Raw genomic sequence first — 26,395 nt, 5'->3', positions numbered from 1 at the left:
GGCGCATTAGAAATTGTTATTTCTGAGAAAGCTTTTGAATTTCCCATGAAGCAGCTCGAGAGAAAGCACTCAGGGCATCTCTCATATTTGCTGGAAACGAAGGCTGATATGCAGGAGGAGGTTCCCAAAGAGCATAAAAACCTGCAGTTGGTCCAAATTGCCTGTTTTGCTGCGCTTTTGTTGATCTTCACTTGTCCTGGTAGAAAAATCACTGCATCTGTCTGCTGATCAACAATTCTCAGCATCTTGCCAGAGAACGTACTGATCTCTGGTGATTTGGGGCTGAGGGTAGTGAAATGGGGAAAGGTAAAATGGGATCAGATGAAGCCGCACAGGATTCACAGAGTGCCTGCAACAGTTTTCATGAGGGAACAGATGATGAGAGATGGCTTAAATAAAAGAAAATAGAAGGCTTAGGAAACAGAAACTGAGGTGGAGCTAAAAGAGTCAAGGATGCCCGGTTATCTGGCAACAAAAGCAAGATGAGGAATAAAATGTAATAATGTTATATTTAATTTTAGATTGGTGTTTGATCCTGGCTTTGGGCAATGAATTAGTGCAGCCACCTTTGTTAGAAATGGATGTTCTTATAATCCTTGCACCATCGTGGTTCAGTCGTGTGGTGGTTGGCAGTGTGTCTACCCTCTCCCACACAATAAGCAGCGATCAAATAAACTCCGGTGTGAATTCAGTGTTTGTGGATGTCAAACCCCAACTTTTCCCACATTCAGTTGTTAATCATTTCCAACTGCCTAATTGTTCATACACCTTCTTCATACAGAATCTGGAGATGTGTGTTTTCACACCTATACCTCTTGCCTAATGGGAGAGGGGAGAAGAGGGAGTTGCCAGGGTGCGACTCGTCTGTGATTATGCTGGTGGCCTTGCCGAGGCAGCATGAGGTATGAGTCAATAGAAGGGAGGTTGGTTTGTCTGATGGTCTGGGGTCCATCCACAATTTACTGTAATTTCTTGCGGTCTTGGTTGGAGCTGTTCCTAAACCAAGATGTGATGCATCCTGATAAAATACTTTCTATGGTGCATCTGTAGAAGTTGGTGAGAGTTGTAGGGGACATGCTAAACTTCTAAGGAAGTAGAGGCGTTGGATACATATAACATTCTTGTACCATCATGTCCCATGCATTTGAAGGGACAATAATTCGCTGGAGGACCAGTCCCCAAAGTAATCTCAGCCCCGTCAAAGAACAATGACATTATGTCCACGTTATATACTGTACTTACCTGAAATGATATCGGTATATCATACCGAAGTGAATTAACAAAGTGTTCGCAGTTTGCATTTAGTACATCGTAATGCACACTGTATCCAATCTTTTCTTTAGCCTTTTTGATTATCTTGTCAACGGGTAATGGATTCCATATTCCATCTGATCCATTGTTGACTTTCCAGGAATCATAGTCAGCCACCTCGTCGAGAGGCTCCCTCTTAATCACACCAATCCTTTCCGACCTAGTATTTCCACTTGCACCATCTAGAATAGATATTAAATGGTCTTTTATCATCTGATAGTATCCCTGGTATGGGATGAATTACACGTGGACAGAGAAGTCTACAATGCAAAACATGTTAAATAGGAGAATAAAAGTGAACAGCTTTTACCAATATATAAATGTACGACGTCCCCATCTCCCATGTAGAGGGCCCAGTGTGTAATCAGACTTCGACGTATTTCAATCAAATCTCCAGGTTTTGGTTTAAACTGGAAATAAGATAGAGATCACATTATAAACCAACACCAGATGTTAAACAATTTGGGTTATATTTTCATCGAATCATACAGTGTGAAAACAGGCCCTTCGGCCCAACCTGCCCACACTGACTAACATGTCCCACCTGCCTGCCTTTGGCCCATATATCTCTAAACCTGTTCTATCCACGTACTTGTCCAAATGTTTCTGAAATGTTGCGATAGTACCTGCTAAACGTTGTGATAATACCTGATGTTTGTAGTGATTTGGATTCTGATGGTTAGGGTTCAACACAACAAACCCAACAACAAAATAATATTTCATGAATCATTTGTACCTGCAGGAGTGCAAATCAAATCTGTGCACTTTGTACTTGTGATTGTTTTTTAGCCTTTTGCTAAAAATACATCTATTGATGCTCCTGAACACATCATCAGTGATGTAACCTGGGGTCATTGGGTGCTTCGGGTCTTTCAACATCAGACACCCTCGCCCAGGCGACCCAGCCGTGGTTGATCAGACCACGACTTGTGTTAAGGTGCCATTCGCTCCTCCCCATGGACATTCTCTCCTGATCCAGAGCCATCTCGAGGCCTTCTCTGCTGCCTCTGTGGTGTCCTCGCCACTCCGTTTATGCCCAGTGCACTCAAGGCTTTGTAGAGCGATTGCCCTGCAAAACCTCTGCAGCCAACCTCGATGGGCATACACCTTGCCTTCCAGCCCTGCTTACGGCAGTCTATGACCAGCTCTTCATACTTCGTTCTGATATTAATCTTCGTCTTAATATTTACCTGGTGAATCTGTGCAGCAGTGTACCCAAGAAGGTGGAACTAATTTATATAAATCTGCCAATACTGTAAGATAATTTCTATTTGTGATCCAACCCTCTTGAGCTTAAGGTCAATATTTCACATTTATTTAATTTTGTCCGTTGATCTTCACTTGTCCTGGTTGAAGAATCACTGCATCTGTCTGCTGATCAACAATTCTCAGCATCTTGCCAGAGAACGTACTGATCTGTGGTGATTTGGGGCTGAGGGTAGTGAAATGGGGAAAGGTAAAATGGGATCAGATGAATCCACACAGGATTCACAGAGTGCCTGCAACAGTTTTCATGAGGGAACAGATGATGAGAGATGGCTTAAATAAGAGAAAATAGAAGGCTTCAGAAACAGAAACCAAGATGGAGTTAAAAGAGTCAAGGATGCCCGGTTATCTGGCAACAAAAGCAAGATGAGGAATAAAATGTAATAATGTTATATTTAATTTTAGATTGGTGTTTGATCCTGGCTTTGGGCAATGAATTAGTGCAGACACCTTTGTTAGAAATGGATGTTCTTATAATCCTTGCACCATCGTGGTTCAGTCGTGTGGTGGTTGGCAGTGTGTCTACCCTCTCCCACACAATAAGCAGCGATCAAATAAACTCCGGTGTGAATTCAGTGTTTGTGGATGTCAAACCCCAACTTTTCCCACATTCAGTTGTTAATCATTTCCAACGGCTTAATTGTTCATACACCTTCTTCATACAGAATCTGGAGATGTGTGTTTTCACACCTATACTTCTTGCCTAATGGGAGAGGGGAGAAGAGGGAGTTGCCAGGGTGCGACTCGTCTGTGATTATGCTGGTGGCCTTGCCGAGGCAGCATGAGGTATGAGTCAATAGAAGGGAGGTTGGTTTGTCTGATGGTCTGGGGTCCATCCACAATTTACTGTAATTTCTTGCGGTCTTGGTTGGAGCTGTTCCTAAACCAAGATGTGATGCATCCTGATAAAATACTTTCCATGGTGCATCTGTAGAAGTTGGTGAGAGTTGTAGGGGACATGCTAAACTTCTAAGGAAGTAGAGGCGTTGGATACATATAACATTCTTGTACCATCATGTCCCATGCATTTGAAGGGACAATAATTCGCTGGAGGACCAGTCCCCAAAGTAATCTCAGGCCCGTCAAAGAACAATGACTTTATGTCCACGTTATATACTGTACTTACCTGAAATGATATCGGTATATCATACCGAAGTGAATTAACAAAGTGTTCACAGTTTGCATTTAGTACATTGTAACGCACACTGCATCCAATCTTTTCTTTAGCCTTTTTGATTATCTTGTCAACGGGTAATGGATTCCATATTCCATCTGATCCATTGTTGACTTTCCAGGAATCATAGTCAGCCACCTCGTCGAGAGGCTGCCTCTTAATCACACCAATCCCTTCCAACCTAGTATCTCCACTTGCACCATCTAGAATAGATATTAAATGGTCTTTTATCATCTGATAGTATCCCTGGTATGGGATGAATTACACGTGGACAGAGAAGTCTACAATGCAAAACATGTTAAATAGGAGAATAAAAGTGAACAGCTTTTACCAATATATAAATGTACGACGTCCCCATCTCCCATGTAGAGGGCCCAGTGTGTAATCAGACTTCGACGTATTTCAATCAAATCTCCAGGTTTTGGTTTAAACTGGAAATAAGATAGAGATCACATTATAAACCAACACCAGATGTTAAACAATTTGGGTTATATTTTCATCGAATCATACAGTGTGAAAACAGGCCCTTCGGCCCAACCTGCCCACACTGACTAACATGTCCCACCTGCCTGCCTTTGGCCCATATATCTCTAAACCTGTTCTATCCACGTACCTGTCTAAATGTTTCTGAAATGTTGCGATAGTACCTGCTAAACGTTGTGATAATACCTGATGTTTGTAGTGATTTGGATTCTGATGGTTAGGGTTCAATACAACAAACCCAACAACAAAATAATATTTCATGAATCATTTGTACCTGCAGGAGTGCAAATCAAATCTGTGCACTTTGTACTTGCGATTGTTTTTTAGCCTTTTGCTAAAAATACATCTATTGATGCTCCTGAACACATCATCAGTGATGTAACCTGGGGTCATTGGGTGCTTCGGGTCTTTCAACATCAGACACCCTCGCCCAGGCGACCCAGCCGTGGTTGATCAGACCACGACTTGTGTTAAGGTGGCATTCACTCCTCCCCATGGACATTCTCTCCTGATCCAGAGCCATCTCGAGGCCTTCTCTGCTGCCTCTGTAGTGTTCTTGATGGCCTTTCTCCTCGCCACTCCGTTTATGCCCAGTGCACTCAAGGCTTTGTAGAGCGATTGCCCTGCAAAACCTCTGCAGCCAACCTCGATGGGCATACACCTTGCCTTCCAGCCCTGCTTATGGCAGTCTATGACCAGCTCTTCATACTTCGTTCTGATATTAATCTTCGTCTTAATATTTACCTGGTGAATCTGTGCAGCAGTGTACCCAAGAAGGTGGAACTAATTTAGATAAATCTGCCAATACTGTAAGATAATTTCTACTTGTGATCCAGCCCTCTTGAGCTAAAGGTCAATATTTCACATTTATTTAATTTTGTCCGTTGATCTTCACTTGTCCTGGTTGAAGAATCACTGCATCTGTCTGCTGATCAACAATTCTCAGCATCTTGCCAGAGAACGTACTGATCTGTGGTGATTTAGGGCTGAGGGTAGTGAAATGGGGAAAGGTAAAATGGGATCAGATGAATCCACACAGGATTCACAGAGTGCCTGCAACAGTTTTCATGAGGGAACAGATGATGAGAGATGGCTTAAATAAGAGAAAATAGAAGGCTTCAGAAACAGAAACCGAGATAAAAGAGTCAAGGACGCCCGGTTATCTGGCAACAAAAGCAAGATGAGGAATAAACTGTAAATATGTTTTATTTAATTTTAGATTTGTGTTTGATCCTGGCTTTGGGCAATGAATTAGTGCAGACACCTTTGTTAGAAATGGATGTTCTTATAATCCTTGCACCATTGTGGTTCGGTCGGGTGGTGCTGGGCAGTGTGTCTACCCTCTCCCACACAATAAGCAGCGATCAAATATACTCTGGTGTGAATTCAGTGTTTGTGGATGTCAAACCCCAACCTATTCCCACATTCAGTTGTTAATCATTTCCAACTGCCTAATTGTTCCTGCATTCCATGGGGAAAGCTGAAACTAGATCTCTTGTCTCATTCTTTTTAAAAAACGTCCGTTACTTTTCCATGTCTGCTTCTCTGACCATCTGAAGACCCCCTGACAACGATGCAAACGATGGCTCAGACCAGAAGGTTTCCATTTATTTAATATTTATCCAAAGTTAACGACAGGGAAAGTGTTAAACAAAGGGAAAATGGAGTTCAAGTGTTTACAGTCAGAGAGCAGAGTAAACAGGAACTTACTCCCATAGGGTGTGCCTGAGGAAGGCGATGGAGATCTTTTCAAGTAGCCAGATAAATGTGAAAGTGAAAGCAACCCAGATAAGTTATGGCGCATTATAAATTGGTGTTTCTGAGAAAGCTTTTGAATTTCCCATTAAGCAGCTCGAGAGAAAGCGCTCAGGACATCTCTCATATTTGCTGGAAACAAAAGGTTGATATGCAGAGGGAGGTTCCCAAAGAGCATTAAATCCTGCAGTTGGGCCAAATTGCCTGTTTTGCTGCTATAAATGTTCTTAAAAATCAGAGCCCGCTTTACCCTCTGACTTCACGCTCCCCACATCACCCTACGTCCAGGACTGAGGATGACTGCCAAATGCCACAACGCGTCCATCTTTGGGCTGTGTGTCGGTGCCTGATCACAGCCGGCATCAGCTCCACCATGGCATCAGCAGCCATGTCCTCTGAAGACCACATATGAACAAGGGAAAGTTCAGGAAAATCCCCCCCACACACATCGAGTACGGCCCACTGTCAGCAGACCACAGGGAGACAATATGTCTGAGCATCGACAACCAGCTCAGTGACCAGAGTTAAGATTAAAAGTATTCAAACAAATTTACCTGTTGATTGCTCATGTTGACTTGGTGAATTTGAACTTCCTCTGATGTTTAACACACCTGCAGATCAAAATGTAGAAACTATTTGTCTTTCGTCTGAGTTCTCAGCTTCTGTTCCTCAGCTCTCAGCTCAAACCCAGGACGTGCTTTCAATTCTAGTCACAAACTTCCTAGGCAGTCCCAACAGTTCAGTGATTAGAAATATGATTTTGTGGTTAAAAATGTGCATTGCGTGATGAAGACTCACACTTCCGGATGAGTCAGTTGGCAGACCGAGCTTTAATATTTGGTGAAATGGTCGCAAAGTCTAAACTTTGTTCTCATGAAGTAGAAAGGTCTCACCGGATGCAGTAGATGAAGTTAGATTTTTTATTTCAAAATATACTTTATTCGAGAAGTAAATATATACAATACATGATCCATACAAAACTCCATCCGACATTCTCGGAAGCTACATATACATTCAATACAGTTTCCCCAAATCACAATTTTACCCCACACCCTTGGTACTCATGTGGCCCACTGGCGTGGAATCCCTTCCCTTATTTTGAGGGGTGTCTCCACCACAACCTGCCCCCCATGTCCAGCAGCGGAAGGAACCTAGACTGTAGATGAGGTGTATGTGAACCTCTGTCTCACCTGGAACGACTGCTGCAGCTCCTGAATGGCAGGTGAGGGAGGAGAAACATGCTTCTCGGCTAAAATTGAGTTGTCTGATAACATTCCCTTTGCCAGACAAACAGGCTCACTTTCAATACCAAGTAGCTCATCAGACAGCTGCAAAACCTTTGGGTTAACCTGCTCTCCCAAGGGACTACAGAGACAGATGAGTGAAGCCTATTTTCAGTACTAGGGAGGATAACTAGTTTTAAAACATAGCTGACTTGTTTGTAGAGTCGGGAAGAAGCACAGGCTTATGATTATATGTGTAACCTGCTTGCAAGCTCATCTAACCTCTCGTCGGATCAGGGCCCAGCATGGTGCCAGGACCTTCCAAGTTCTCCAGACCTGCCATTGTAAGCCAGTGTCTGTGGCATGCAGAATTTATCGTTTTATTGGAGAAACAAGGACATTTTAATGTTGGTTTACAAAAGAAGACAATCAGTGCTGGAGTAACTCAGTAGGTCAGCTGTCCATGTCACCTATCCATGTTCTCCACAGATGCTGCCTGACCCGCTGAGTTACTCCAGCACTCTGTGAAACGTCACCTATCCATGTTCTCCACAGATGCTGCCTGACCCGCTGAGTTACTCCATCACATGTGTCTTTCGCTGTTTTGTTTATGTTTTTACCAGTGGGCAGTTTTTAACTTTACCTTATTGAAACTTTACATTGACCTGGATCCTTGAAACCTGCTTGGATTGATACAGAGAGTCAGAACATACACCATAGGCTGAATAATATCCCCTATAAAGTGCTGTGAATTGCTGTCAAGGGAATTAAATTTGACAGCATTTATTGAAACAAACAAATCTCCGCCCCAATCTCCATTTACGGGGAAAGTGTGGAGAGAGTGTGCAGAGCTATAGCGGCTCTGAACCGGCCCTGCTGAGTGCCCCCCACCCCCCCTGGACTGTCTCCCTCGGATGGTCACGACACACAGACACATCTGCACTTTAGTCTGTTTGAACTGTTGTAATGTTCTTTTACAAACCATGTTTCTCGGGGTATCTAAACCTAAATGTTATTAGTTATTTAAGTTATGACATCGGATGGAAGCTGCAAACCCAAATCTCGTTGCACTGATGTGCAATGACAATAAAAGATATTATTATGATCATTATCTCAAAGGGTGACACAAAATACTGGAGTAACTCAGCGGGTGAGGCAGCGTCTATGGAGAGAAGGAATTGATAACGTTTCGGGTCGAGACCCTTCTTCGGACTCGCCGGGATGCCTCACCTGCTGAGTTACTCCTGCATTTTGTGTCTGCCTTCGATTTTATCCAGCATCTGCAGTTCCTTCTAACACATCTCAAAGGGTGATGGTTTGCATTTCCTGTTCTTGGATTCTGAATACGACTGACGGAGTTGGATTTCCATTTTTGTGGAGAGCTCGCTGCTCTCTCGAAACCCTCAAGTAATATGTTCTGCTTCTTTTCTACTGCTCTCCCCTTGTCTCACAGTATTGCAAGCCTGTGCCCAGAATTCAACATCCTTTCCCTCCCCATATGTCCACCCTGCTTGTGTACCACCATGACAAGGTAGGCTTGATGTGAAGTGGTTTGGCTTTGAAATCTGTCTTCCTGAATCATAGCAGTGCTGTGATCAGATTTAATAAACCCTGTGAAGGACTGAAGGAAGATACTGTAGTAGAGTTCCCATATATCAGCAGTGACCACAATTCAGTCAATGGGTTAATTAAATGCTTTAATTAGGAATCCAGCACACTCTGTTATTCATGAGCCTTCATTATAAATAACATTCCAAATAAAGAGAAGAATGGAACCGACACCCACTACAGCTGCAGTGGCGATGGACCCTACACCAATAGCAAGGTTTACATAATTAGCCTGTGGGAAAAAAAATATGTTTAGTCATGGATTCCACAGCAAAAATGGTCCAAGTGATTGTGTGATCCTAACAAATATGCTGGAGATACTGAGCGGGTGAGGCAGCATCTATGGAGTGAAGGAATAGGTGACAGTCTGAAGAACAGTCTCGACCCGAAACATCACCTATTCCTTCGCTCCATAGATGCTGCCTCACCCGCTGAGTTTCTCCAGTATTTTTGTCTACCTTCGATTTTTCCAGCATCTGCAGTTCTTTCTTAAATATCCTAACATGTCATCGATGACATGACATCTGGTGACCTGCCCACGGTACCTTTGCCTCCCCTTCCCTCAAGAAGATAGAACACAGAAGAGTACAGCACAGAAATGGGACCTGCGACCCACATTGCTTGTGCCGAACATGATGCATAGTTAAACTGATCTCAGCTCTCTGTTCTTGATCCATATCCCTCTATTTCCTGCTCTCCCATGTGTGACTTGGTTTGCAATACAATTCTGCTCTAAACTTGACCCCAGTCATCACCCAGTGGAGTGAGTTGTATCCTTCACTGCCAAATGTACACAAACCAGCCACTGAATATGTAATGCCTTTGAACCATCATGTCCCATACATTTGGAGGGCCAAAGACATCTCAGGCCCCTCAATGGTTTTCTGTCCAGGTTATTATCTGGACGAGGGAATTGATGGCTTTGACCTCTCAGCCTGCACTCGCTGGAGTTTAGATGGATGAGGAGGGGGGGACGTCATTGAAACCTACCAGATAATGAAAGGCCTGGATAAAGTAGATATGGAAAGTATGTTTTCAGTAGTGGGAGAGTCTTGGACCAAACGTTACGGCCTCAGAAAATCTAAATGGAGATGAGGAGAAATTTCTTGATCCAATGGGTGGGGAATCTGTGGAATTCATTGCCACAGGCGACGGTGAAAGTCAAGTCATTGGGTATTTTTAAGGAGAGATTGATAGGTTCTTGGAGTAGGTTGGGCATCAGATGTTATGGGGAGAAGGCAGGAGAATGGGTTTGAGAGGGAAAAATAGATCATTGAATGACAGTATAGACTTGATGGGTCGAATGGCCTAATTCTGCTACTATATGTTATGGTCTTATGTTTCTGCACTTACCTGGTACGAAATCTCTTTACCATATCGAAGTGCGTTTACAAAATGTTCACAGTTTTGTTTTAGAAGATTGTAATACACTTTCCGTCCAATGCTTTGTTTAGCCTTGTTTATTATCTTGTCCACGGGTAATGCTTCAAACATTGTGTCTGAACGGTTGTTGACATAGCAGGGATCACCTCTAGTTGCCTCAGTGAGAGGCTCCCTCTTAATCACAGCAACATTTGTCGAGCTAGAGAAGCGAAAACTCACATTTCCACTTGCTCCATCTGGAATAGATATGAAAGGGTCTTTATCAGGTCTGATAGTATCCCTGCTAGGGCTTGAATGACACTGGGTAGAGAAGTCTTCAATGCAAAACATGTTAAATAGGAGAAAAAAAGTGAACAGCTTTTACCTGAAGTTAAATGTACGACGTCTCCATGTCCAATGTAGAGGGCCCAGTGTGTATATATATTTCCAGGTATTTCAATCAAATCTCCAGGTTTTGCTTCATTGATAGGCTGGAAACAAGATAGGGATCACATTATAAACCAACACAAGATTTTAGAAAATTCTGTTATATTTTCATCGAATCATACAGCGTGTAAACAGGCCCTTCGGCCCAACCTGCCCACACTGACTAACATGACCCACCTGCCTGCCTTTGGCCCAAACCTGTCCTACCCACGTACCTGTCTAAATGTTTCTTAAATGTTACTCTAGTACCTGCTAAACGTTGTGATAGACAATAGGTGCAGGAGTAGGCCATTCGGCCCTTCGAGCCAGCACCGCCATTCAATATGATCATGGCTGATCATCTCCAGTCAGTACCTCGTTCCTGCCTTCTCCCATATCCCTTGACTCCGCTATCTTTAACAGCCCTATCTAGCTCACTCTTGAATGTATCCAGAGAACCTGCCTCCAGTGCCTCTGAGGCAGAGAATTCCACAGATTCACAACTGTGTGAAAATGTGTTTCCTCATCACCGTTCTAAATGGCTTGCCCCTTATTCTTAAACTGTATCCCCTAGTTCTGGACTTCCCAAACATAATACCTGATGTTTGTAGTGATTTGGATTTGATGGTTTGGGTTCAATACAACAAATCCAACAACAACATCATAATTCATTAAACTTTTGTACCTGCAGGAGTGCAAATCAAATCCGTGTATTTTGTACTTGTGATTGTTTTTTAGCCTTAATATTTACCTGTAGAATCTGTGCAGCAGTGTCCCCAAGAAGGTGATGACCAGGGTAGAACTAATTTAGATAAATCTGCTAATTTTACTTGGGAGTCACGTGAGTGACTATGTGAAGACCCCGCCAGCACGCATGCGCGACATAGCGTCTCACGCAGTGCAACAACGACGGGCGGGGGAATGAGCTCTACCGCAATAGAGTTTAAAACGGGACCTCCAGGTAAGTAAAACCTTATTCTGAGGTCGTTATCAACAAAACCCTTGTTATGCTCTGTGTTATAGAGAACAAATGGACAAGGGGAGAAAACCAAAGAAGGTCGCACCCCGTCCGACTGTGATGGCCCAGGAGGGTTCCAGCAGTGGGGGGCGACTGGCGGCATCTGGACCGCACTCGATGCGGTCCACAGTCACCGACGCAATTTCTGCTGAGCCAATCCCAACGCCGCAAGCTGCTCAGCTCCAACCACCGCAGCGGGTTGGGGGCAAGGCAAAGCAAAAGTCGGTCTGGCTGGTAGACTACGATGAGTCCGGTCAGGAAGTCACGCTGCCCGAGTGCGGCAAAGATGACCGTTTGTCCCGCATGGAGCGGTTGATGGAGCAGGTGCTCCAGCGGGACTTGCTCCGGGAGATGGGGCAAGCCCGCCATGGGAGTGCATACACACCCACAACAGTGCAATATCCAGCACTGTCCATCGCATCTCCCTTGACAGAGGGGAGCGTTGGTGGCCTGGGCTGGGCTGGTCAAGAAGAGGGGTCCGTGGCTGAAGACAACAGCAGTGTGCTGGGGGTGCAGGAACACTCCCAGCAGAAGAGCTTCTGGGAGTGATCAACCGCTACGCGGTAACATCACGAGCGGGACAGCCGTTACAATCAAAATTGGCGGCCAATATTGGCTACCTGTCCTTCAACCCACTACAAGAACAGGTAGTAAATGAGGCGTTGGACAGATACACGCCCCCGGAGAACTGCATCTCCCTCAATATACCGGCCGTTAACAGCCAAATCTGGGGGTACATTGGGTTGGGCATAAGAACCCAGGAGGTGAAGCTCCAGAAAATCCTGAAGCTCCTGACGTCAGCTATCACATCTTATGCTCGTTCGGTGGATGGGGTCGAAATGACCGACAACCAGCAGGACACCCTGGCTCTACTGTGCAACACACAGTACGAGATAAACAGCCTGCGGAAGGATGCCATCAGACCTGCCCTCAATCCCAAATTTATTTGCAGGGTTGTGCAAATCTGCGACCTCACAACCACAAATCTTGCTATTTGGGAGGCACCTGTCGAAACAGGTTAAAGATCTGGATGAGGAGTCGAAAGCGCATGGACTCATGAGGGCAGGCCTAGGAACGAGCAAAGCCACACAACCCAGGCGGCAGCACCCCTATGCATCCACCAGCATGCGTCAACATCAGGGTGCTGGTGAAAGCATGGAGCCCGCATATCATCCCCAGAGGTCTTTTTTAGGCCAGGGCCCAGAGCGGACCCCATGGAAGATGCGCCAACCCCACACAGCAACACCTCGACCGACGAAGAAACAGAAACCCAGGAAATGAACACTCTACGGTAACCATGGAGGTAGGTGGGTCTGGTTCTTCCAGAACAAAAAAGGTCCAGGGCCTGTACTAACAGGGGGGAGGTTACACCTGTTTTTGGAAGTATGGAGGATTATCACTCTTGATAATTATATACTACAAAGTATTCAGGGATACAAAATTGAATTCATCCAAAAAAGTATGCCACCAGTTCAACCTGTACCCCACAGAGAGTTTACACTCACAAAAAGAAAAATAGGAGGGTCAGGCAGAACTGGTGAGATTACATACAAAAGGAGTCATAGAAAAAATGGAACATGACTCTTTGGAATTTGTATCAAATATCTTTACGATGTTTTTGTGTTTTGGTGTTGAACTTCTTGAATGCTATGTTGTATTTTTATTAGTGTGCTGCAAGGACATCTGAATTTCCCCTGAATAAGGGGATTAATAAAGTAAATCTAATCTAATCTAATCTAAGACTATTTACCAAGATATTAAAACCAGCCTTGGCAATATTAAGAAAACAAAAACATATTGGCATGGCATATCTTGATGATATTTTGATAGTGGGCAAAACCCTGGAATTAGCTAAATCAGCAGTATTAGCTACCAAACATTTGTTTGAAACTCTAGGCTTTGTTATACATCCAGATAAATCTAAGTTGACGCCATCCACAACTATGGACTATCTGGGATTCACAATTAACTCAGTCCACATGTTTGTAACGTTGCCAAAAGAAAAAGCAGCGGAATTGGTGCAAGCCTGCAACACATTATTGGTTACCAATCAACCAACTATTCGACAAGTGGCAAGAGTAATTGGGAAATTAGTAGCAGCATTTCCAGCTACTCAGCTTGGACCTTTGCATTACCAAAACTTACAAAGAGCAAAGGTGCAAGCATTAAAACAACATGCAGGTCATTATGATCGACCCATGAACTTACCAGCCAAAGCAATTTCAGAGTTACAATGGTGGAAAGTAAACATTTGGCATAGTTCCAGCCCTATTATTATCAGTAACCCAGCAATCACGGTACAAACGGATGCCAGTGCTCAAGGTTGGGGAGCAACTAACACTATATCTAGTAGTGGTGGTAGATGGAATATACAAGAAACTTCACTACTACAGACACTGGGCATAAATTATTTAGAAATTATGGGTGCGTTTTATGGGCTAAACATATTTGGCTATTAGCAACTTACCTACCAGGTAAGCTCAATACAGTGGCAGACACCAGGTCACAAAAATTCAATGACAACAACGAATGGATGTTGAACCCCAAAGTATTTGCTGAAATTACAAATCGATATGGAACACCAGATATCGATCTCTTTGCATCCCGATTGAATCACCAGTTATCAACATATGTCGCTTGGGAACCAGACCCTGAGGCAGCAGCGATGGAAGCGTTCTCGCTGAATTGGGGAAATTTGTTTTTCTATGCTTTTCCCCCCTTCTGCCTCATCAGTCGGGTCCAACGCAAAATACAAATGGACTCTGCTTCAGGTATTTTGGTAGTACCCGACTGGCCTTCACAGCCATGGTTCCCTGTGGTCCTCGATATGGTCATTGAACCACCCATGACCATTCCCAAAAGACCAGATCTGTTGGTCCATCCTGTTACGGGCGAAAGTCATCCGTGCCATGACAGGATAAATCTGTTGGGTTGCAGAATTTAAAAAGACCACTATTGGATCTGGCACTATCGAACAGGACCATGGACATGATTACGGCAGCCTACTGGAAATCGACCAAGAAGCAGTACCTCTCCAGCATACGGAAGTGGGAAGCGTACTGCTCGAGGACTGGGGTAGCATCTAGAACAGCTACAATAACGAACGTCCTGGAGTTCCTATCCAGCCTTCACTTCGATGAAGGGCTGAGTTACAGCACAATCAACAGTGCTAGGAGTGCTCTGTCAGCCTCTCTATGGCAGGCACCAGGACAGCAGTCCATAGGATCACATCCACTGGTGGCCAAACTCATGAAAGGGATTTTTAATACCAATCCCCCTGGACCAAGGTACACCCAGATCTGGGACGTCAGTGTCGTCCTCGCATTACTAAGGGGTTGGTCACCAGCCAGATCCCTGTCTCTGGAACAGCTCAGTCTGAAAACTGTAATGCTGATGGTATTAGTCTCAGCCCAAAGGGTCCAGTCCCTACACTATCTAAGACTGGACAATATGGTCACATCAGCTGACCAGATTACATTCAAAATGTTAGAGCTGGTCAAGACCGGGAACTTCGGGACTGACGATGGAATTCCGGGCGTACCCACCTGACCCCCGTTTATGTGTCATGTCACATCTACTGCTATACCTTAGCACAACTAAAGCATTAAGAGGGAGCGAAATGGCACTGTGGGTCAGCTTCCAAAAAGCCACATGGTCGAGTGTTGGTACAAACCATCTCAAGATGGCTCAGACAGGTATTGTGAGCTGCTGGGGTGGATACTGACATTTTAAAATCTCACTCCACCAGGGCAGCAGCAACATCGGCGGCCAGGAATATGGAGATACCAATGGACCATATCCTGGCAACAGCGGGATGGTCAACGGAATGATGAGGGATTACGTGCCCTCCGCTCCCGCCCTCAATTATAAAGGTCAACTGGTATCTTAGTTCTTCTTATCTTTACTATGTTTATTTCAATTACTATTTCTGTGATTCCACACCGCTGCTTTGAAGAATGTCGCGCACGCACGCGTGCTGGCGGGGTCTTTACGTAATCTCTCATCGCTACTCCTCATAAAATAAAGATCAAACTTCAAACAGGTAAGTTCTCGTTTAATCTTACTATTATACTGTAAGATAATTTCTACTTGTGATCCAGACCTCTTGAGATAAAGGTCAATATTTCACTTATTTTTAATTTTGTCCGTTGATCTTCACTTGTCCTGGTAGAAAAATCACTGCATCTGTCTGCTGATCATCAAATCTCAGCATCTTGCCAGAGAACGTACTGGTCTCTGGTGATTTGGGGCTGAGGGTAGTGAAATGGGGAAAAGTAAAATGGGATCAGATGAAGCCACACAGGATTCACAGAGCACCTGCAACAGTTTTCATGAGGGAACAGATGATGAGAGATGGCTTAAATAAGAGAAAATAGTAAGATTAAACGAGAACTTACCAGTTTGAAGTTTGATCTGTATTTTATGAGGAGGAACGTTGAGGGAATACGTGAAGAACCCGCTTCCAACGCATGCGTGTCATTCTTCAAAGCAGCGGTGTGAGGTCACAGAAACTATAATGACCTAACATAGTAAGATTATCAAAGAGATACCAGTTTTGATATGATCATAGGAGGGTGGGAGCGGAGGGCACGTATTCCCTCAACGTTCCTCCTCATAAAATACAGATCAAACTTCAAACTGGTAAGTTCTCGTTTAATCTTACTATTTTACTTCGGAGTCACGTGAGTGACTACGTGAAGATTTCAAAGCTCTGTGACCTCATGCCGTGGAACGAGTCCATGCTTCACAACTGCCTTGGGTATCGGGAGAGAGTATCATTGGCAATTTTAGACACACTTATACAAAGACTTGTGTGATATAACGAGAAAATACATTTATTAATTGAAATCATAGCCCTGTAACCCTTCGGGCAAATTATAATATTGAACGTAAAATGCTTTCCGAAAATGATGATGGTTCCAAAAACTGGTTTATTATAAAACCTTTGGAAAGTCCTTTCGGATGACCATCCTGCTATTCTGAGGATTTGGTCCGTGGGTACCTCAGAATTTTTGCTGCGGATTTTGCTGCAGCCCTGGTGGAATGAGATTTAAAACCATTAGTGTTTATTCCTGCCATCTTTAGGACACATTTGAGCCACCTTGAGATAGTTTGGGTCGTGACCCTTTTGTGCGGTTTCTTGTAAGAAATTAACACAGCCATTTCCTGACCTCGAATGCTCTTAGTATATTCCATGTATAATTGGATATGTCTTGCTATACACAGACGTTTGTCATATGGATATGCCATAAATTCAATCACTTGACCCGATGAACCTGGTCTGTTTGTTTTATTAACTCATGTATGACAAACACCAGTTTCTCTCGTGAAATGATCAAGGAGTCCAGGCTCAGTTTGCTTAATGACTGGACTCGTTGTGCAGTAACTAACGCCATGAGCATAACCATCTTCATGGTCAGTTTCTGCAGTGATAATGCTGTTTATGGGCGACCAGCTCCTCAGCATGTTTAAAACGACACCCACATCCCAGATTTTGGAGTACCTGGTTTTAGGGGGATTTGCATTGAATATGCCCCTCATAAGTTTTGTTACCAGGGGGTGCGTTCCCACCGTGTGCCGCTCCGTTCCTTGTGATAGGTAATTGGAGAGTGCACTTCTGGCACTATTGATGGCACTGTAGCCCAATCGTTTATCATAATGGAGGTTTGTTAAGAATTCCAATACGGCCGGAATGTTCTTGGCCCTTTGGTCTAGGTTGTTGTCAAAGCAGTATATATGCCCCATTTCTTGATGTGTCCGAGGTACTGCTTCCGTGTTGACAGTCTTTGTGCGGATGTGATGAGATTCATCGTCCTGTCTGACAGCCCCATGCCGTGTAGTGGGTCTTTCAGACTCTACAAATCAACAAATCCATAGTCTTATATGCATGGGTGACTGCCCCCCTCCAGTTACTGGATGAATTAATAAATTCGGGCTATGTCCAATAATGGAACATGGTTCTAACACCATCCCCTATATGACCGAATACCACGGTTGAGTAGGCCAATCGGGTACTATGAGAATCCCAGATGCCGAATATTGTTGAATTTTCCTTTGTACCCGATTGATGATGCAGAATGGGGGAAAAGCATAAAAAACGCCATTTCCCCCAATGCAGTGAGAAAGCATCTGTAGCTTCTGCCCCAGGGTCTGGTTCCCAGGAGACATACCTTGGTAATTGGTGATTCAACCTGGACGCAAAAATATCAATATCTGGTCTACCATATTTTGCTGTAATTTCAGCAAATACATTTTATTTAACATCCATTCCGTGTTTTCATTAAATTTGCGTGACCTGGTGTCTGCCACTGAATTTAGCTTACCTTTATGTTGCCGATATCCAAATGTTTCTTTGGATACACCATTTTGTAATACCATAGACGAGTTGTCAATAATGATGGGGTTGGAGCAATACCTAATGCTATGTTCCCACCACTGTAGTTCAATTATAGCTTCCGTAGGCAGCTCCATAGGTCTATCAAAATGACCTTTGTTAAATTTGAGTGCTCTAATTTTTGCTCTTTGCAAATTTTGATAATGTAATGGCCCAAAATGTGTGGCCGGGAATGTAGCCACAATCTTCCCAATTATCCGGCCTACCCGTCTAATGGAGGGTCTGTTGGTGTTTAAGAAGCTCGCTGCAATCCTCCTGTAGGGCTGCGGCTTTATTTATTGGTAAAGTTACTAACATATTGACCGTGTTAATGGTGAATCCTAGATAATCCATATTCGTTTCTGGTATCAATTTACACTTAACTACCGTCTGTGTTCCCCTTTGATGGGTACTGTATAGTATGCATCTTTTAAGTCAATGCTTGTCATATAGAAACCAGCTGATACTAATTCTTTAGCAGTGATAAAGGTATCCATCTTAAAATGAACATATTGAACGAATGTGTTTAGGGTTGAAAGGTCAATGATAATCCTGCAACCGCCATCTTTTTTATTTTTAATAAATATGTTTGATACAAATTTTAATTGTTCATGAGTAGTATGCTCAATCACACCTTTTGTATACAATCGTTGTAGCTCCATGTGGGCTTTAGATTGTTCGGTTTTTGTAAGGACGAAATGCCTTTCTGGTGTATGTTGTACTGGAGGGTTATTGGGATGAGTAAATTCTATCAGATAACCCTGAATACTGCTTAGAACATACGAGTCTGTAGTGATTTTACACCATTCGTCACTGTAGTATTGCAACCTCCCTCCCACCGTCGTGGGTCCCTTTTTTACAAAAGAACCCCACCCACCTACCTCCATGGTTACTGGTGGTTGTATTATTTTCTTTGTTTTTTGAAAAAAGGGGGTTTTGTTTTTATTCGTGTTCGTGGTTGTACTGGAGGTTTAGGCTTCCGCATCTTCCAGGGTGGCCGTCCCTGGCCATACCCTAAAAGAAGGCGGCTGCGGGTTATATTGGGTTCTGGCACTGCCACTGATATAAGCCACACTTTTCGGTCTTCCATGTGGCTGGTACCGTGATCCAAAATAAGCCTTTGCGCTGGTTTTGATGAGCCCCAGTGTCTTGGCTTCCCCAAACAAAAGGGTTGGGGTTTTAACGGCTCTTTGTTTGCAAATTGTTGCATATTTAGGATCCAGTGCTGGCTGAATAGCCGCCCTCCGCATGCTATTCAGCTCATATTGTACATTACAGAACAGGGCTAGTGCGTCTTGGTGGCCTTTAGTTTGCTCTGTTTTGTCCAGGGTGCGGATGTAAGCTGTGATCCCTGCCGTAAGCCCCTTTAAGGCTTTCTGGATTTTGAGATCATGGTTCCTGATGTCCTTCCCCATATGCTTCCAAATGCATTGGTTGACACTGGGGATTTGTAATGCATCACAGTTACCAGGTGGCAGATGTCTGGCCAGTGTCTCTGTGAATATTTGTTGTTGGAGTTGATGGCCAGACATGTAGTTAATACTGGCTGCCATCCTGGAATCCAAGTCTGCCCCTGTTTGACTTGGTTTGAAGTAATCAGCCACCATGTCCAGCAGTGTATGTTTTTCTGCAGATTCAGGATCATGGGAAGCTGTGTGATCAGGGTCTGGCCCATCAGGGTCCTGCCCACTCTCCTCCGAAGAGGTCGAGATTTCAGGGGTCCCTCACGGGGTACCCATATGGGGCTTGTCTGCCCACTGTGGCTAGTCTCCACATTCATGGGACTGCCACTGTGAAGGAGCTCCTCCAGCAGCTCCTTTAGACGGTGAGCTGCACTTGCTATTTTTGGCTGCTCCCATTCCTGCAGCCTTTCAGCAGTGTGCTGCTCTTTGTATCCCAGCTGTTCCCGTCCCCGGTACTCACGGGTGCTGGTTTGCGGGCTTTCCTCGTCCCACCGCTGGCCACACCGGTCCTGACTGTCGGTCCACGTCTGTTCCCGGTCAGTTGTTTCTCCTGGCTGCTCCGTATGCAGCCACTCATAGCGGGGTTGTTCCGTCTGCCGCACCCGTTCAGCCCTGGTCCGATATTGATACGGGCTGGTCGCCCGCTGCTGCTCCAAGTCGGGCTCTGCTAGATGGTGCGTTTTTGTTTGAACTTTGCCTCCCGGCCGGTGAGTAAGTTTCGTCGGTGCCAGAATGATTTCTGGCACAGCTGATTCCTCTACCGAGGCATCTAGAGCCGACGGCTGTTGTCTCTGCCGTTCATCCACGTTTACAACGCGTTTCTCGGGCAGCTTTTTTGCAGACCGCTTCCTTTTCACTCTGTCCATTTTTCTGTGAATAAAAATGCAGAGTCCTTACCTGCCTTTTGCTGGTCCTTTTTTCCTTCTCCCGTTACTGGGGGACGTCCTCCACCCTTCTGTTGACTCGTGCAATGCGCTGTAGCGATATGACACGCATGCGTTGGAAGCGGGTTCTTCACGTAGTCACTCACGTGACTCCGAAGTAAAATAGAAGGTTTAGGATAGAAACTGAGGTGGAGCTAAAAGAATCAAGGACGCCCGGTTATCTGGCAACATTGGCCCATTTCAAGATGAGGAATAAAATGCAAATATGTTTTATTTAATTTTAGATTTGTGTTTGATCCTGGCTTTGGGCAATGAATTAGTGCAGACACCTTTGTTAGAAATGGATGTTCTTATAATCCTTGCACCATCGTGGTTCAGTCGTGTGGTGCTGGGCAGTGTGTCTACCCTCTCCCACACAATAAGCAGCGATCAAATAAACTCCGGTGTGAATTCAGTGTTTGTGGATGTCAAACCCCAACTTGTTTGTGCATTTCATAACCTTTTTCTACATTCAGTTGATAATCATTTCCAACTGCCTAATAGCCCTGTCCCACGGTATGAGTTCATTCCAAGAGCTCTCCCGAGTTTAAAAAAAATCAAACTCTTGGTAAGCACAGAGAATGAACGTAGCGGGTACGTTGGAGCTCGGGGACGTCTCGTAGCGGCTCGTAACGCCAACGGCGGGTACTCAGGAAGACTCGCTAACGGCAGGTAAGCACGGGAAGACTTGTGAAGATTTTTCAACACGTGAGCCCCGAGTACCGACGAGTGGACATTACCGTTAATCTCCGAGTTCGAATCAGGGCAAACTCGGGAGAGCTCTTGGAATGAACTCGTACCGTGGGACAGGGGTTTAAAGAAGTTCCTGCATTCCATGGGCAAAGCTGAAACTAGATCTTTTGTCTCATTCTTTTTTAAAATCGCCCGTTACTTTTCCATGTCTGCTTCTCTGACCATCTGAAGACCCCCTGACAACGATGCAAACGATGGCTCAGACCAGAAGGTTTCCATTTATTTAATATTTATCCAAAGTTAACGACAGGGAAAGTGTTAAACAAAGGGAAAATGGAGTTCAAGTGTTTATAGTCAGAGAGTAAAGAGGAACTTACTCCCATAGGCTGTGCCTGAGGAAGGTGATGGAGATCTTTTCAAGGAGCCAGATAAATGTGAAAGTGAAAGCAACCTAGGTAAGTTATGGCGCATTATAAATTGGTGTTTCTGAGAAAGCTTTTGAATTTCCCATTAAGCAGCTCGAGAGAAAGCGCTGACATCTCTCATATTTAACAGAAACGAAGGCTGATATGCAGAAGGAGGTTCCCAAAGAGCATAAAATCCTGCAGTTGGGCCAAATTGTCTTTTGCTGCTATAAATGTTCTTTAAAACCAGAGCCCGCTTTACCCTCTGACTTCACGCTCCCCACATCACCCTACGTCCAGGACTGAGGATGACTGCCAAATGCCACAACGCGTCCTTCGTTGTTGGTGTTTGTCGGTGCCTGATCACAGCCGGCATCAACTCCACCATGGCATCAGCAGCCATGTCCTCTGAAGACCACATATGAACAAGGGAAAGTTCAGGAAAATCCCCCCCACACACATCGAGTACGGCCCACTGTCTGCAGACCACAGTCTCCCACGGCTCTGGGTGTAGGTTGTTGAGCTCAGACATTTTCTGACTGATGGAGACAATATGTCTGAGCATCGATAACACTCATCTGCCCAGTGACCAGAGTTGAGATTAAAAGTATTCAAACAAATTTACCTTTGGGCCGCTCATGTTGACTTGGTGAATTTGAACTTCCTCTGATGTTTAACACACCTGCAGATCAAAATGTAGAAACTATTTGTCTTTCGTCTGAATTCTCAGCTTCTGTTCCTCAGCTCTCAGCTCAAACCGAAGATGTGCTTTCAATTCTAGTCACAAACTTCCTGGGCGGTTCCAACAGTTCAGTCATTAGAAATTTGGTCTTGTGGAATTCAGCGATTAAAAATGTGCATTGCGTGATGAAGACTCACTCTTACGGATGATTCAGTTGGCAGACCGAGCTGTAATATTTGGTGAAATGGTCGCCAAGTCTAAACTTTGTTCTCATGAAGTAGAAAGGTCTCACCGGATGCAGTAGATGAAGTTAGATTTATTATTTCAAAATATACTTTATTCGAGAAGTAAATATATACAATACATGATCCATACAAAACTCCATCCGACATTCTCGGAGGCTACATATACATTCAATACAGTTTCCCCAAATCACAATTTTACCCCACACCCTTGCCACTCATGTGAATAGAATAGTTTCTTTATTGTCATTGTAACATGAACCATGTACAACGAAGTGGCCCACTGACGTGGAATCCCTTCCCTTATTTTGAGGGGTGTCTCCACCACAACCTGCCCCCCATGTCCAGCAGCGGAAGGAACCTAGACTGTAGATGAGGTGTATGTGAACCTCTGTCTCACCTGGAACGACTGCTGCAGCTCCTGAATGGCAGGTGAGGGAGGAGAAACATGCTTCTCGGCTAAAATTGAGTTGTCTGATAACATTCCCTTTGCCAGACAAACAGGCTCACTTTCAATAACAAGTAGCTCATTAGACAGCTGCAAAATCATTGGGTTAACCTGCTCTTCCAAGGGACTACTGAGACAGATGAGTGAAGCCTATTTTCAGTATTAGGGAGGATAACTAGTTTTAAAACATAGCTGACTGTTGTTTGTAGAGTCGGGAAGAAAGACAGGTTTATGATTATATGTGTAACCTGCTTGCAAGCTCATCTAACCTCTCGTCAGATCAGGGCCCAGCATGGTGCCAGGACCTTCCAAGTTCTCCAGACCAGCCATTGTAAGCCAGTGTCTGTGGCATGCAGAATTCAACGAGGCTCGTTCTTTTATTGGAGAAACAAGGAACTTTTAATGTTTAAGAAGGAACTGCAGATGCTGGAAAATCGAAGGTAGACAAAAATGCTGGAGAAACTCAGCGGGTGCAACAGCATCTATGGAGCGAAGGAAATATGCAACGTTTCGGGCCGAAACCCTTCTTCAGACTATTTCCTATTGCCTATTTCCTTCGCTCCATAGATGCTGCTGCACCCGCTGAGTTTCTCCAGCATTTTTGTCTACCTAGGAACTTTTCATGTTGGTTTACATAAAAAGAGATACAGTGCTGGAGTAGCTCAGTAGGTCAGCTGTCCATGTCACCTATCCATGTTCTCCACAGATGCTGCCTGACCCGCTGAATTACTCCAGCACTCTGTGAAATGTCACCTATCCATGTTCTCCACAGATGTTGCCTGACCCACAATCAATAGATAAAACTTGACTTAAATTGGAAAAATTCAATGTTCACTTCCTTGTGTTGTACACTGCCCATTCAGAATACGAGGTATTGAAACAAGGATCTGCAAATGCTGATTTACTTTTTAAAAATGGTCAGTCAGCATCTCTGGAGGACATTATACATGGCCTTTTCTAAAGGGGACACTTCTTCAGACTTCAAAGGCCAGGAGAGCTACTGGAATCACAGAGGGAGGGGCAGTGACAGAGGGTCTCACAGAACTGTCAGACAAAGGAGAACATCTTCAAAGTAGGCATACCTCGAGGATATTTCACAGTGTAATAGTGAAATGGTGACACAAGGGACTGCAGATGCTGGTTTACAAAAAAAGAGACGTTGTGCTGGAGTAACTCAACCGGTTGGAATCTTCCGTTCCCATTCTGAAGAAGGGTCCAACCTGAAACTTCACTGATCCATGTTCTCCACAGATGCTGCCTGTCTTGTTGACTTACTCCAGCACTCTGCATCTTGGGTGGATGTTGAGATGTGCCCAATTGTGGGAGAGTCACGAACAATGAGAGAGTTACAAGACACAGAGACAGCATTAAATCAAGTTCAGAGTGTTTAATTGGCATGTGTATCAACAACAGAATAGTGACATTATTACTTGGTGCAGCATAACAAATCTGTAAACACAACACACAAAGTGCTGGTGTACCACAAGGGGTCAGGCAGCATCTCTGGAGAACATGGATTGGTGACATTTCAGGACAGGACCTTTCTTCAAATTGATTAGTCCAAAGAAGGGACCCAAGCCATAATATTGCCTAGCCATGTCCTCCATAGATGCTGCCTGACCAGCTAACATACTCGAGCATTTATGTCTTTTTTTGTCTTTTAGATGCTGTTATAGTATCTGCCCCAACCACTTCCTCTGGCAGCTTCAACACTTCATTGCAGCAAACAAGAGAATATGTAAACTATAGTAGTCTGTAAACAATATAATAAATGATAGTCATAGAGAGATACAGTGTGGGAACAGGCCCAACTTGCCCACACCAGCCAACAAGTCCCAGCGACACTAGACCCATCTGCGTGCGCTTGATCCATATCCCTCCAAACTTGTCCTGTACATATATGTGTGTGTAGACTCTGACAGACACACACACACACGCACACAGACACACAGACACACACACACAGACACACACACACACAGACACACACACACACACAGACAGACAGACACACACACACACACACACACACACACACACACACACACACACACACATACACAGACAGACACACACAGACACACACACACACAGACACACACATACACAGACAGACACAGACACACACACAGACAGACACACACACAGACAGACACACACACACACAGACACACACATACACAGACAGACACACACACACAGACACACACACACGCAGACAGACACACACACATACACAGACACACACACACACAGGCAGATACACACAGACACACACACAGACAGACACACACACAGACAGACACACACACACAGACAGACAGACACACATACACAGACACACACACACACACAGACAGATAGACACACACAGACACACACACAGACACAAACACACACAGACGCACAGACACACACACACACACACACGGTCAGATAGACACACTCAGACAGACAGACAAATACACACAGACACACACACACAGACAAATACACACAAACAGACACATACAAATAAGCACAGACACAGACACGCAGACAGACAGACAGACAGACAGACAGACAGACCGACGCACACACAGACACAGACACGCAGACTGCAAAAAGATAAAAGCATTGCACCCAAGTATGTAATTCAGAGCTTATTTGGACGTTGTGTTTAATAGCCTGATGCTTGTTCCTGAACCTGCACGTTACAGTTTTCGGACTCCTGTACCACCTTCCCTATGGCAGGGGTGAAATGAGAGCGTGGTCAGGGTGGTGTGGGTCTCTGATGATGCTGGCTGCCTTTTTGAGGCAACGACTCCTGTACATGTCTTCGATGGTGGTGAGGTCAGAACCCGTGATGGACTGGGCAGTGTTCACCACTTTCTGCAATCTTCGCTCCTGGGCGTTCAAGTTGCCAAACCAGGCTGTGAAAGCTTAATAAAATTTGTGTAAAATCATGAGAGGAATAGATCAGGTAGACGCACAGAGTCTCTTCCCAGAGGAGGGGAATCGGGAACCTGACGACTAGGTTTAAGGTGGGGGGAAAAGATTTAATAGGAATCTGAGGGGCAATGTTTTCGCATAAAGGGAGATGGGTGTCTGGAACGAGCTGTCGGAGGTGGTGGTTGAGGCAGGGACTACCGCAACATTTAGGATGCAAGCAGGCATGTACATAGACAGGACTGGTTTAGAGAGATATTGGCCAAACGCAGGCAGGTGGGTCTAGTGTAGATGGGATACGTTGGTCGGTGTGGGCAGGTTGGGCGAAAGGGCCTGTTTCTACACTGTATGGCTCTATGACAATTGTATATATACATAGTCTTTCTTTTGACTGGATAGCACGCAAACAAATGCTAGTCACTCTCCATCAGTACAATAACGTGACAATAATAAACTAAACTAAGTGTAAAAGCAGACAACATTGGTGTAGATAGGGAATCTTGGACAGCATAGAAGAGTTGGGCTGAATGGCCTATTTCTGTTTTGTAAATGAGCACTATAACAATATTTCAAAGACACTTGGATAGGTTGATGGATAGGAACGTTTCACAGA

General features: G+C 44.5%; 1 protein-coding gene across 2 annotated transcripts in view; it reads right to left on the bottom strand.

The window, feature by feature from the left end:
- LOC116968470 overlaps positions 1-26,395 on the bottom strand; it is a 68,249-nt gene that overhangs the window by 28,135 nt on the left and 13,719 nt on the right. For both annotated transcript variants that reach the window (XM_033015236.1, XM_033015237.1), the window contains exons 3-4: positions 10,568-10,601; positions 3,704-3,954 (exon numbers count right to left, since the gene is read on the bottom strand). In XM_033015236.1, the coding sequence (XP_032871127.1) occupies positions 3,704-3,954; positions 10,568-10,601 (285 nt within the window). The remainder of the gene's footprint in view (positions 1-3,703; positions 3,955-10,567; positions 10,602-26,395) is intronic.

This window comes from Amblyraja radiata, chromosome 45 (genome assembly GCF_010909765.2).
Source record: "Amblyraja radiata isolate CabotCenter1 chromosome 45, sAmbRad1.1.pri, whole genome shotgun sequence".
NCBI classification, from domain to species: domain Eukaryota; kingdom Metazoa; phylum Chordata; class Chondrichthyes; order Rajiformes; family Rajidae; genus Amblyraja; species Amblyraja radiata.
This window is presented reverse-complemented; position numbering and strand designations above follow the sequence as displayed.